At 45.7% G+C, this 14,506-nt stretch overlaps 1 protein-coding gene across 1 annotated transcript in view; it reads right to left on the bottom strand.

Annotated features, from left to right (window-relative positions):
• The window catches only part of LOC112241053 (mycbp associated protein), a 45,991-nt gene that overhangs the window by 6,420 nt on the left and 25,065 nt on the right, over positions 1–14,506 (bottom strand). The window contains exons 14-18 of the mRNA XM_042317454.1: positions 8,005–8,121; positions 7,704–7,855; positions 7,329–7,450; positions 5,606–5,765; positions 5,073–5,082 (exon numbers count right to left, since the gene is read on the bottom strand). Coding sequence (XP_042173388.1) covers positions 5,073–5,082; positions 5,606–5,765; positions 7,329–7,450; positions 7,704–7,855; positions 8,005–8,121 — 561 coding nt within the window. The remainder of the gene's footprint in view (positions 1–5,072; positions 5,083–5,605; positions 5,766–7,328; positions 7,451–7,703; positions 7,856–8,004; positions 8,122–14,506) is intronic.

Raw genomic sequence — 14,506 nt, 5'->3', positions numbered from 1 at the left:
CATCGATGTGGATGGGGGTGTTCCCTCTGCTGTTTCCTGAAGTCCACAATCATCTCCTTAGTTTTGTTGACGTTGAGTGTGAGGTTATTTTCCTGACACCACACTCCGAGGGCCCTCACCTCCTCCCTGTAGGCCGTCTCGTCGTTGTTGGTAATCAAGCCTACCACTGTTGTGTCGTCCGCAAACTTGATGATTGAGTTGGAGGCGTGCGTGGCCACGCAGTCGTGGGTGAACAGGGAGTACAGGAGAGGGCTCAGAACGCACCCTTGTGGGGCCCCAGTGTTGAGGATCAGCGGGGAGGAGATGTTGTTGCCTACCCTCACCACCTGGGGGCGGCCCGTCAGGAAGTCCAGTACCCAGTTGCACAGGGCGGGGTCGAGACCCAGGGTCTCGAGCTTGATGACGAGCTTGGAGGGTACTATGGTGTTGAATGCCGAGCTGTAGTCGATGAACAGCATTCTCACATAGGTATTCCTCTTGTCCAGATGGGTTAGGGCAGTGTGCAGTGTGGTTGAGATTGCATCGTCTGTGGACCTATTTGGGCGGTAAGCAAATTGGAGTGGGTCATGGGTGTCAGGTAGGGTGGAGGTGATATGGTCCTTGACTAGTCTCTCAAAGCACTTCATGATGACGGATGTGAGTGCTACGGGGCGGTAGTCGTTCTGTACCTGTTGTTCGCGTCCCCTCATTTTTGCCACAGGCTATGAGTCAGCCTGTGACAGTAGTATCGAATAATGAGCTTAGGCTGGGGTTCTTGCAGATCCAAGAAGGTTGCGACCAATCAGAATGAGACTGATTTGAGGTAATTATTAATAAGTGATAGTTATGGATCTATCATTTATATCTTTGAGAGTTTAATGCGGGAGATGGTAACTTGTTAAACAGCTTCTTCCATGGTGCCCCAAATTCCTAATGAGTTAATTGTTACATGATTAAATTTAATCGGGTAACAATTAAATAAATAAGTCATCAGATTATTTAAAGTCAAGTCACGACACCACTCTACCATAAAGGCCTGATCGGTGGAGTGCTGCAGAGATGATTGTCCTTCTGGAAGGTTCTCCCATCTCCACAGAGGAACTCTGCAGCGCTGTCAGAGTGACCATTGGTTGTTGGTCACCTCCCTGAACAAGACCCTTCTCCCCCGATTGGTCAGAGCGGCCAGTTATAGAGCGAGAGAGAAAGACAGAGAGAAAGAGAGGTAGATAGGTAGAGAGATAAAGAAAGACAGAGAGAAAGAGAGATAGATAGATAGAGAGATAAAGAAAGACAGAGAGAAAGAGAGATAGATAGATAGAGAGAGAAAGTAAGACAGAGAGAAAGAGAGGTAGATAGATAGAGAGAGAAAGTAAGACAGAGAGAAAGATAGATAGAGATAAAGAAAGACAGACAGAAAGAGAGATAGAGATAAAGACAGACAGACAGAAAGAGAGATAGATAGATACAGTATATAGAGATAAAGACAGAAAGAGAGATCGATAGAGAGACAGAGGGTGTACTGGTGTCTTTGTGATCGTGATATTTCTGCCGTATGTTCTGTTTATAGTTGTTGGTGTACAGATGGACATGCCTCTAGCTGTGTGTGTGTGTGTGTGTGTGTGTGTGTGTGTGTGTGGCCGCCTACATGCGTGTAGTGTGTGTGTGTGCACGCCGCCTACATGCGCGTAGTGTGTGTGGCCGGTACAGGTGTCATAACTCACAACCTGGACACACAGTTTGAGAGCAGATGCACATTTTCACACAGTGTTCGGTTACCATGGCACCTGGTGACAAATAAACTGTTGCTAACCTATGACTCAACTATTAATCAGAGAGATGGAGAGAGAGGAGTGAGAGAGAAGGAGGGAGAGAGAAGGAGGAAGAGAAAGAGAGGAGGGAGAGAGAAGGAGGAAGAGAAAGAGAGGAGAAAGAGGAGAGAGAGAGGCAGACAGGTAGAAAGACAAGCAGACAGACAGACAGACAGGATGACAGACAGACAGACACAGACAGACAGACAGACAGACAGACAGACAGACAGACAGACAGACAGACAGACAGACAGACAGACAGACAGACAGACAGACAGACATACAAGCTGACAGGCAGGCAGACATACAAGCAGACAGACAGAGAAGCTGACAGGTAGACAAGCTGACAGGCAGACAGACAGGATGACAGACAGACAGACAGACACAGACACAGACAGACAGACAGACAGACAGACAGACAGACAGACAGACAGACAGACAGACAGACAGACAGACAGACAGACAGACAGACAGACAGACAGACAGACAGACAGACAGACTGACAGACAGACAGACATACAAGCAGACAGACAGACAAGCTGACAGGCAGGCAGACTGACAAGCAGACAGACAAGAAGACAAACAGACAGGACAGGCAGGCAGACAGACAAGCAGACAAACAGACAGGTAGGCAGGCATACATACATACATACATACATACATACATACATACATACATACATACATACATACATACATACATACATACATACATACATACATACATACAGTGAGGGACAAAAGTATTTAGTCAGCCACCAATTGTGCAAGTTCTCCCATTTAAAAAGATGAGAGAGGCCTGTAATTTTCATCATAGGTACACTTCAACTATGACAGACAAAATGAGAAAAAAATCCAGAAAATCACATTGTAGGATTTTTAATGAATTTATTTTCAAATTATGGTGGAAAATACATATTTGGTCACCTACAAACAAGCAAGATTTCTGGATCTCACAGACCTGTAACTTATTCTTTAAGAGGCTCCTCTGTCCTCCACTTACCTGTATTAATGGTACCTGTTTGAACTTGTTATCAGTATAAAAGACACCTGTCCACAACCTCAAACAGTCACACTCCAAACTCCACTATGGCCAAGACCAAAGAGCTGTCAAAGGACACCAGAAACAAAATTGTAGACCTGCACCAGGCTGGGAAGACTGAATCTGCAATAGGTAAGCAGCTTGGTTTGAAGAAATCAACTGTGGGAGCAATTATTAGGAAATGGAAAACATACAAGACCACTGATAATCTCCCTCGATCTGGGGCGCCACGCGATCTCACCCCGTGGGGTCAAAATGATCACAAGAACGGTGAGCAAAAATCCCAGAACCACACGGGGGGACCTAGTGAATGACCTGCAGAGAGATGGGACCAAAGTAACACAGCCTACCATCAGCAAGGGCATTGAAGATGAAACGTGGCTGGGTCTTTCAGCATGACAATGATCCCAAACACACCGCCCGGGCAACGAAGGAGTGGCTTCGTAAGAAGCATTTCAAGGTCCTGGAGTGGCCTAGCCAGTCTCCAGATCTCAACCCCATAGAAAATCTTTGGAGAGAGTTGAAAGTCTGTGTTGCCCAGCAACAGCCCCAAAACATCACTGCTCTAGAGGAGATCTGCATGGAGGAATGGGCCAAAATACCAGCAACAGTGTGTGAAAACCTTGTGAAGACTTACAGAAAACATTTGACCTCTGTCATTGCCAACAAAGGGTATATAACAAAGTATTGAAATAAACTTTTGTTATTGACCAAATACTTATTTTCCACCATAATTTGCAAATAAATTCATTAAAAATCCTACAATGTGATTTTCAGGATTTTTTTTCTAATTTTGTCTGTCATAGTTGAAGTGTACCTATGATGAAAATTACAGGCCTCTCTCATCTTTTTAAGTGGGAGAACTTGCACAATTGGTGGCTGACTAAATACAGACAGACAGACAGACAGACATACAGATAGGCAGACATACAGATAGGCAGACAAACAGGCAGACAAACAGACAGACAGACAGACATACAGGCAGACAAACAGGCAGACAGGCAGACAAACATACAGACAGACAGGTGTTTGCTGCCATCTGGTGTTGGTATCAACCCTGTTTCTGGAGAGAAAACCTCCTGTAGGTTTTAACTTAAAATCATCCCTGAAAACCTACAGGAGGTGAAAACCTAGGAGGGTATCTCTCCAGGAACAGGGTTGGAGATAAAACCTACAGGAGGGTATCTCTCCAGGAACAGGGTTGGAGATAAAACATACAGGAGGGTATCTCTCCAGGAACAGGGTTGGAGATAAAACATACAGGAGGGTATCTCTCCAGGAACAGGGTTGGAGATAAAACCTACAGGAGGGTATCTCTCCAGGAACAGGGTTGGAGATTAAACATACAGGAGGGTATCTCTCCAGGAACAGGGTTGGAGATTAAACCTACAGGAGGGTTTCTCTCCAGGAACAGGGTTGGAGAGCCCTGATCTAGACACTAGAGGTCTGACGGGATTGGATAGGTATAAATCCCTTCACCCCACTCTCTGATCTGATAGGTATAAATCACCCCACTCTCTGATTGGATAGGTATAAATCATCTGGTAATAGCTCCACCCTACTCTCTGATTGGATAGGTATAAATCATCTGGTAATAGCTCCACCCTACTCTCTGATTGGATAGGTATAAACCATCTGGTAATAGCTCCACCCTACTCTCTGATTGGATAGGTATAAATCATCTGGTAATAGCTCCACCCCACTCTCTGATTGGATAGGTATAAATCATCTGGTAATAGCTCCACCCTACTCTCTGATCGGATAGGTATAAATCATCTGGTAATAGCTCCACCCCACTCTCTGATTGGATAGGTATAAATCATCTGGTAATAGCTCCACCCCACTCTCTGATTGGATAGGTATAAATCATCTGGTAATAGCTCCACCCCACTCTCTGATTGGATAGGTATAAATCATCTGGTAATAGCTCCACCCCACTCTCTGATTGGATAGAATATTAATCATCTGGTAATAGCTCCACCCCACTCTCTGATTGGATAGGTATAAATCATCTGGTAATAGCTCCACCCACTCTCTGATAGACTTTGATAGGTATATTAATCATCTGATCCTTTCAGCTCCACCCCACTCTCTGATTGGATAGGTATAAATCATCTGGTAATAGCTCCACCCCACTCTCTGATTGGATAGGAGGTATAAATCATCTGGTAGGAGGTTCCAGGAGGCTAGGGGGAGGAGGTTAGGGGGCAGGAGGTCTCTGATTGGATTAGGTAGTAAATCACCTCCACTGGTAATAGCTCCTTCTCTGATTGGATAGGTATTAATCATCTGGTCTTTGACGCTCCACCCTTCTCTGATTGGATAGGTATAAACTCCTTCAGGGGTGCTCCTCCCTTCTTCTCCACCCCACTCTCTGATTGGATAGAATATTAATCATCTCCACCCCACTCTCTGATTGGATAGGTATAAATCATCTGGTAATAGCTCCACCCACTCTCTGATAGACTTTGAGTTACACTATATTACTAACACCTATCTGATCCTTTCAGATAAACATTGTGTCTCTGGTTGGGAATAGAGCTTGATAACATTTACACAAAGTGACTAGGGGGTAGGAGGTTAGGGGTAGGAGGTTAGGGGGTAAGAGGTTAGGAGGGAGACAGGTTACTGGGTTGGTGGCAGACAGGCTGATAGGGGTTATAGTGGTAGACAGGCTGATAGTGGGTTGTAGGATAGACAGGCTGATAGTGGGTTGTAGTGGTAGACAGGCTTAGGGGTTGTAGTTCAGGCTGATAGTGGGCACTGGTAGACAGGCTTCTCCTTCACAGCAGGCTTGGCTGCTCCCTTCTTCTCCTCCTTCTCTTTGACGCTCCCTCCCTTCTTCTCCTCCTTCAGGGGTGCTCCTCCCTTCTTCTCCTCCTTCAGGGGTGCTCCTGTCTTCTTCTCAAACTTCTCCTCTTTCTTCACCTTTCCCCCTGGAGAGGAATGGGCTGATAGTGGGTTGTAGTGGTAGACAGGCTGATAGTGGGTTGTAGTGGTAGACAGGCTGATAGTGGGTAGTAGTGATAGACAGGCTGATAGTGGGTTGTAGTGGTAGACAGGCTGATAGTGGGTTGTAGTGGTAGACAGGCTGATAGTGGGTTGTAGTGGTAGACAGGCTGATAGTGGGTTGTAGTGGTAGACAGGCTGATAGTGGGTTGTAGTGGTAGACAGGCTGATAGTGGGTTGTAGTGGTAGACAGGCTGATAGTGGGTTGTAGTGGTAGACAGGCTGATAGTGGGTTGTAGTGGTAGACAGGCTGATAGTGGGTTGTAGTGATAGACAGGCTGATAGTGGGTTGTAGTGGTAGACAGGCTGATAGTGGGTTGTAGTGGTAGACAGGCTGATAGTGGGTAGTAGTGATAGACAGGCTGATAGTGGGTTGTAGTGGTAGACAGGCTGATAGTGGGTTGTAGTGGTAGACAGGCTGATAGTGGGTTGTAGTGGTAGACAGGCTGATAGTGGGTTGTAGTGGTAGACAGGCTGATAGTGGGTTGTAGTGGTAGACAGGCTGATAGTGGGTTGTAGTGGTAGACAGGCTGATAGTGGGCTGTAGTGGTAGACAGGCTGATAGTGGGTTGTAGTGGTAGACAGGCTGATAGTGGGTTGTAGTGATAGACAGGCTGATAGTGGGTTGTAGTGGTAGACAGGCTGATAGTGGGTTGTAGTGGTAGACAGGCTGATAGTGGGTTGTAGTGGTAGACAGGCTGATAGTGGGTTGTAGTGGTAGACAGGCTGATAGTGGGTTGTAGTGGTAGACAGGCTGATAGTGGGTTGTAGTGGTAGACAGGCTGATAGTGGGTTGTAGTGGTAGACAGGCTGTGGTGGTGGTGGTCCTGTGTGTTAGACTCACAGCTGTGGTGGTGGTGGTCCTGTGTGTAGACTCACAGCTGTGGTGGTGCTGGTCCTGTGTGTATTAGACTCACAGCTGTGGTGGTGGTGGTCCTGTGTGTAGACTCACAGCTGTGGTGGTGGTCCTGTGTGTTAGACTCACAGCTGTGGTGGTGGTCCTGTGTGTTAGACTCACAGCTGTGGTGGTGGTGGTCCTGTGTGTTAGACTCACAGCTGTGGTGGTGGTCCTGGTCCTGTGGTGGTTCCTGTGTGTTAGACTCACAGCTGTGGTGGTGGTGGTGGTCCTGTGTGTTAGACTCACAGCTGTGGTGGTGGTCCTGTGTGTTAGACTCACAGCTGTGGTGGTCCTGTGTGTTAGACTCACAGCTGTGGTGGTGGTGGTCCTGTGTGTTAGACTCACAGCTGTGGTGGTGGTCCTGTGTGTGTTAGACTCACAGCTGTGGTGGTGCTGGTCCTGTGTGTTAGACTCACAGCTGTGGTGGTGGTCCTGTGTGTTAGACTCACAGCTGTGGTGGTGGTGGTCCTGTGTGTTAGACTCACAGCTGTGGTGGTGCTGGTCCTGTGTGTATTAGACTCACAGCTGTGGTGGTGGTGGTCCTGTGTGTTAGACTCACAGCTGTGGTGGTGGTCCTGTGTGTTAGACTCACAGCTGTGGTGGTGGTCCTGTGTGTGTTCCCCCCATGTGTCTGTCTCAGGGAGACCCAGTAGATGTCTGAGCCACAGAGCTGCACTGACCAGACCGTCCAACAGCTCTCTCCACAGCTGCAACCTGCAGGGGTTAACACACACACACACACACACACACACACACACACACACACACACACACACACACTTTTTAAATAATCAACTGCACTATTGATCCATTTCTGTGGTATCCTTTCATTCTTTAGTTTCCCCATTAATATTCCCTCTTCTCTTTTCTCCAGACCGGTGCTGCATCTCTGTCTCCCTCCTCTTCCTTCCCTCCCTCCCTCTTCCCTCCCTCCCTCCTCTTCCCTCCCTCCCTCCCTTCTCCTCACCCTATAGCGTTGAGTGGTAGTGGCGTGTGTTGTGTGAGTGGCTGGGTGAGCTCCAGGAGGAGGGTGTTATAGAGGCTCAGAGCCCCCTCTCTGGTGAGCCTCTCCTGGGGTCCATCCTGCTCCCCGTCCCCCTGGGGCAGAGCCAGCACCGCCTGGAGAGGGGAACAGAGAGGAGAGAGGAGAGGAGGGTTAGGTGTGTCCCTTCGGAGATCGCAAGGTTAGGGGTTCCATCCCCGGTCGAGAATCTGTGAATGGGACCTGATGCATCTCTGCAGTGCACGTGAGGTGTGTGTGTGTGTACCTGTCGTAGTGTAGACACAGAGAGGTCCCAGGCTGTTTCTCTGTCTTCTCCTGTTTCTGCAGTCACCTGCTGCCACAGGCTCTTCAGCGCCTCCACTGTCTCATAACGGTACTGCAGCTAGGACCGAGATGGACCAACAGTATACTGTTACAAACACAGTATGGGCCAGTCGTGTGTGTGTGTGTGTGTGTGTGTGTCACTAAACAACCCAACAGAAAGAGGAAGGTGTTATTCAGAAATCAGCTAGAACCATGAATGAACCTAAATCATCGTCATCATAGTAATCACTGAGGACTCCTTTAAGTCTTTGTCCTTCTGTCTGTCTGTTTTTACATATCGAGAGAGAATCCATTCATGTTCAAAGACAAGAGCCACGATGGCACATAATTATAGTAATGGCTGATAATGTTGATAATGACAGTGGCTGAAATGTCATCCTATCCTCTATATATAGCGTGTCCACCCACTCTGTGTGAAAACACCTATCCCCTATATATAGCGTGTCCACCCACTCTGTGTGAAAACACCTATCCCCTATATATAGCGTGTCCACCCACTCTGTGTGAAAACACCTATCCCCTATATATAGCGTGTCCACCCACTCTGCCTAGAGAGTGAAAACACCTATCCCCTATATATAGCGTGTCCACCCACTCTGCCTGTGTGTGAAAACACCTATCCCCTATATATAGCGTGTCCACCCACTCTGCCTAGTGAAAACACCTATCCCCTATATATAGCGTGTCCACCCACTCTGCCTAGAGAGTGTGTGAAAACACCTATCTCCTATATATAGCGTGTCCACCCACTCTGCCTAGAGAGTGTGTGAAAACACCTATCCCCTATATATAGCGTGTCCACCCACTCTGTGTGAAAACACCTATCCCCTATATATAGCGTGTCCACCCACTCTGCCTAGAGAGTGTGTGAAAACACCTATCCCCTATATATAGCGTGTCCACCCACTCTGTGTGAAAACACCTATCCCCTATATATAGCGTGTCCACCCACTCTGTGTGAAAACACCTATCCCCTATATATAGCGTGTCCACCCACTCTGCCTAGAGAGTGTGTGAAAACACCTATCCCCTATATATAGCGTGTCCACCCACTCTGCCTAGAGAGTGTGTGAAAACACCTATCCCCTATATATAGCGTGTCCACCCACTCTGCCTAGAGAGTGTGTGAAAACACCTATCCCCTATATATAGCGTGTCCACCCACTCTGTGTGAAAACACCTATCCTCTATATATAGCGTGTCCACCCACTCTGCCTAGAGAGTGTGTGAAAACACCTATCCCCTATATATAGCGTGTCCACCCACTCTGCCTAGAGAGTGTGTGAAAACACCTATCCCCTATATATAGTGTGTCCACCCACTCTGCCTAGAGAGTGTGTGAAAACACCTATCCTCTATATATAGCGTGTCCACCCACTCTGTGTGAAAACACCCATCCCCTATATATAGCGTGTCCACCCACTCTGTGTGAAAACACCTATCCTCTATATATAGCGTGTCCACCCACTCTGTGTGAAAACACCTATCCCCTATATATAGCGTGTCCACCCACTCTGCCTAGAGAGTGTGTGAAAACACCTATCCTCTATATATAGCGTGTCCACCCACTCTGTGTGAAAACACCTATCCTCTATATATAGCGTGTCCACCCACTCTGTGTGAAAACACCTATCCCCTATATATAGCGTGTCCACCCACTCTGTGTGAAAACACCTATCCCCTATATATAGCGTGTCCACCCACTCTGTGTGAAAACACCTATCCCCTATATATAGCGTGTCCACCCACTCTGTGTGAAAACACCTATCCCCTATATATAGCGTGTCCACCCACTCTGTGTGAAAACACCTATCCCCTATATATAGCGTGTCCACCCACTCTGTGTGAAAACACCCTTTGTTATTGAAATTTCACTTCCTTAACTTCTTGGATATAGGGGGCGCTCTTTTAATTTATGGATAAAAAAACGTGCCCGTTTTAAGCGCAATATTTTGCCACGAAAAGATGCTCGACTATGCATATAATTGGCAGCTTTGGAAAGAAAACACTCTAAGGTTTAACCAAGATGATACGTTAACCAGGAAATGGGCAGAATTTTCGAAGCTCTGTTTTCTATTGTCTCCTTATATGGCTGTGAATGCGCCGGGAATGAGCCTGCCCTTCCTATCGTTTCTCCAAGGTGTCTGCAGCATTGTGACGTATTTGTAGGCATATCATTGGAAGATTGGCCATAAGAGACTACATTTACCACAGGTCCGCCCGGTGTCCAGGTGGTGAGGGTAGGCAACAACATCTCCTCCCCGCTGATCCTCAAACTGGGGCCCCACAAGGGTGCGTTCTGAGCCCTCTCCTGTACTCCCTGTTCACCCACGACTGCGTGGCCATGCACGCCTCCAACTCAATCATCAAGTTTGCGGACGACACAACAGTGGTAGGCTTGATTACCAACAACGACGAGACGGCCTACAGGGAGGAGGTGAGGGCCCTCGGAGTGTGGTGTCAGGAAAATAACCTCACACTCAACGTCAACAAAACTAAGGAGATGATTGTGGACTTCAGGAAACAGCAGAGGGAACACCCCCATCCACATCGATGGAACAGTAGTGGAGAGGGTAGCAAGTTTTAAGTTCCTCGGCATACACATCACAGACAAACTGAATTGGTCCACTCACACAGACAGCATCGTGAGGAAGGCGCAGCAGCGCCTCTTCAACCTCAGGAGGCTGAAGAAATTCGGCTTGTCACCAAAAGCACTCACAAACTTCTACAGATGCACAATCGAGAGCATCCTGGCGGGCTGTATCACCGCCTGGTATGGCAACTGCACCGCCCTCAACCGTAAGGCTCTCCAGAGGGTAGTGAGGTCTGCACAACGCATCACCGGGGGCAAACTACCTGCCCTCCAGGACACCTACACCACCCGATGCTACAGGAAGGCCATAAAGATCATCAAGGACATCAACCACCCGAGCCACTGCCTGTTCACCCCGCTGTCATCCAGAAGGCGAGGTCAGTACAGGTGCATCAAAGCTGGGACCGAGAGACTGAAAAACAGCTTCTATCTCAAGGCCATCAGACTGTTAAACAGCCACCACTAACAGCACACTGTCAATGACACTGACTCTACTCCAGCCACTTTAATAATGGGAATTGATGGGAAATGATGTAAATATATCACTAGCCACTTTAAACAATGCTACCTTATATAATGTTACTTACCCTACATTATTCATCTCATATGCATACGTAGATACTGTACTCTATATCATCGACTGCATCCTTATGTAATACATGTATCACTAGCCACTTTAACTATGCCACTTGGTTTACATACTCATCTCATATGTATATACTGTACTCGATATCATCTACTGTATCTTGCCTATGCTGCTCTGTACCATCACTCATTCATATATCCTTATGTACATATTCTTTATCCCCTTACACTGTGTATAAGACAGTAGTTTTTTTGGAATTGTTAGTTAGATTACTTGTTCGTTATTACTGCATTGTCGGAACTAGAAGCACAAGCATTTCACTACACTCGCATTAACATCTGCTAACCATGTGTATGTGACAAATAAAATTTGATTTGATTTTGATTTGATTTGATTTTGTCCTTTGTGTAAATTGGTGCGTAATCTTCAGCCGCAGGCATTTTCTCCTGGGATTCAGAGGGGAAAGCACACTTCCACGAATGATATGTCATCGAAGAGATATGTGAAAAACACCTTGAGGATTGGTTCTAAACAACGTTTGCCATGTTTCAGTCGATATTATGGAGTTCATTTGGAAAAAAGTTTGGCGTTTTGAAGACTGAATTTTCGTTTTTTTTTTGGTAGCCAAACGTGACGCACCAAACGGAGCAATTTCTCCTAAACAAATAATCTTTCAGGAAAAACTGAGCATTTGCTATCTAACTGAGAGTCTCCTCATTGAAAACATCTGAAGTTCTTCAAAGGTAATGATTTTATTTGAATGATTTTCTGGTTTTTGTGAAAATGTTGCCTGCTCATGCTAACGCTAAATGCTACGCTAGGTGCGCTAGCTGTTACACAAATGCTTATTTTGCAATGGTTGAGAAGCAGATTTTGAAAATCTGAGATGACAGTGTTGTTAACAAAAGGCTAAGCTTGAGAGCTAGCATATTAATTTCATTTCATTTGCGATTTTCTTGAATAGTTAACGTTGCGTTATGGTAATGAGCTTGAGGCTGTATTCACGATCCCGGATCCGGGATGGCTCGACGCAACAGGTAAATAATAAATAAAAATTTTACCAAGACAAATATGATTCTTCATGTCCTGAATCGTTCAGTGGTGTCTTTCTCTAACACATAATTTTATCTAAAAGCTGGATGTTGTAACTTAATACATCCCATAATGAGCACTGAGCTCTGTTGACGTAGCGGTGCCGATTTCTCCTAGTGACTTTAGAGGATTTTACATGTTGTGGTGGTTGTTTCTGCGGGTCGCAAAAAGCTAAGTCTGAAAACAAAAGGCTAAGTCTGAAAACAAAAGGCTAAGTCTGAAAACAAAAGGCTAAGTCTGAAAACAAAAAGCTAAGTCTGAAAACAAAAGGCTAAGTCTGAAAACAAAAAGCTAAGTCTGAAAAAAAAGGCTAAGTCTGAAAACAAAAAGCTAAGTCTGAAAACAAAAGGCTAAGTCTGAAAACAAAAAGCTAAGTCTGAAAACAAAAGGCTAAGTCTGAAAACAAAAAGCTAAGTCTGAAAACAAAAAGCTAAGTCTGAAAACAAAAAGCTAAGTCTGAAAACAAAAGGCTAAGTCTGAAAACAAAAAGCTAAGTCTGAAAACAAAAAGCTAAGTCTGAAAACAAAAAGCTAAGTCTGAAAACAAAAAGCTAAGTCTGAAAATGAAAAGCTTAGTGCTCCTTTGACATTTCACAGAGATATTCCTGTTTTTTTGTGAGAAATCTCACATTAATATCAAAAGCGTATACAAAACTTAATTTGAAAATACTACACGTCATGTCTCTAAATCAATATGTATCTGACCTCCATATTGTTTTATGCCCTGTGGGTTCAAGAAGAAGGATGGCGAGGTTCAACGGTGAACCTGTCAGTTCGTCTTAATTCTCTGACGCGATGCTATTATCCTGATTCAGGACAAAAACATTCATCTGGCCCTCATTGATTTAATCTCCCTAATTCTGGCCATCCTACAAGGGTAAAAACTCCAATAACTTCTTAACAGATTATCATAGAGACATGAGGTTTGGCCAATTGGTTTTCTCAGAGGAGTATCTACACAATGTACATATTTACCCATTGGTCAAAATATGTGTTTTTGATTGGACACTCTACTATATAGTGCACTACTACCAGGGCCCTGTTCAAAAGTAGTGCACACTGTACTATAGAGGGAATAGGGTGCCATTTTGGACACATTCACAATGTCTAACTGAGGCTGCGTCCTGTGTTGTCCCTACAGAGACAAGCTCCTAGCTCTTTCTGTCTCACACAGGAAGCCCAATTCTGATGTTTACACAGGAAGCTCAATTCTGATGTTTACACAGGAAGCCCAATTCTGATGTTTACACAGGAAGCCCAATTCTGATGTTTAAAAAGGCAGCACAATTCTGATCTTTACACAGGAAGCACAATTCTGATGTTTAAACAGGAAGCACAATTCTGATCTTTTGACCAATTATTGTCAACATATCTCATTTGATTGTTAAGGATGAATCAGGGTGTGTCCCAAATGGCATCCTATTCCCTACATAGTGCACTACTGCAACTATGGGAACTTGTCAAAAAATAGTGCACTATATAGTGTTCCATTTGAGAGGCACATCAGAGTGATGATGCTGGCTGTAACAGAGATGAATCAGGTGATGTCCTGTGTGGAACAAATGGCATTCTATTCCTGGCTGTGTGGAACAGAGTGGACTTCAGAGTGATGATGCTGGCTGTGGAACTTGAGAATGGAAAATGATGCTGGCTGTGTGGAACTGAGAGAATGGATTCAGTGTTGCTGGCTGTTTGAGAGAATGGACATTCAGAGTGATGATGCTGGCTGTGTGGAACAGAGAGAATGGACGTTCAGAGTGATGATGCTGGCTGTGTGGAACTGAGAGAATGGACATTCAGAGTGATGATGCTGGCTGTGTGGAACAGAGAGAATGGACGTTCAGAGTGATGATGCTGGCTGTGTGGAACTGAGAGAATGGACGTTCAGAGTGATGATGCTGGCTGTGTGGAACAGAGAGAATGGACGTTCAGAGTGATGATGCTGGCTGTGTGGAACAGAGAGAATGGACGTTCAGAGTGATGATGCTGGCTGTGTGGAACAGAGAGAATGGACATTCAGAGTGATGATGCTGGCTGTGTGGAACAGAGAGAATGGACGTTCAGAGTGATGATGCTGGCTGTGTGGAACAGAGAGAATGGACGTTCAGAGTGATGATGCTGGCTGTGTGGAACAGAGAGAATGGACGTTCAGAGCTGTTTTAGTGTCTCTGAC

The sequence above is a fragment of the Oncorhynchus tshawytscha genome, unplaced genomic scaffold (genome assembly GCF_018296145.1).
Source record: "Oncorhynchus tshawytscha isolate Ot180627B unplaced genomic scaffold, Otsh_v2.0 Un_scaffold_5493_pilon_pilon, whole genome shotgun sequence".
Classification (NCBI taxonomy): domain Eukaryota; kingdom Metazoa; phylum Chordata; class Actinopteri; order Salmoniformes; family Salmonidae; genus Oncorhynchus; species Oncorhynchus tshawytscha.
This window is presented reverse-complemented; position numbering and strand designations above follow the sequence as displayed.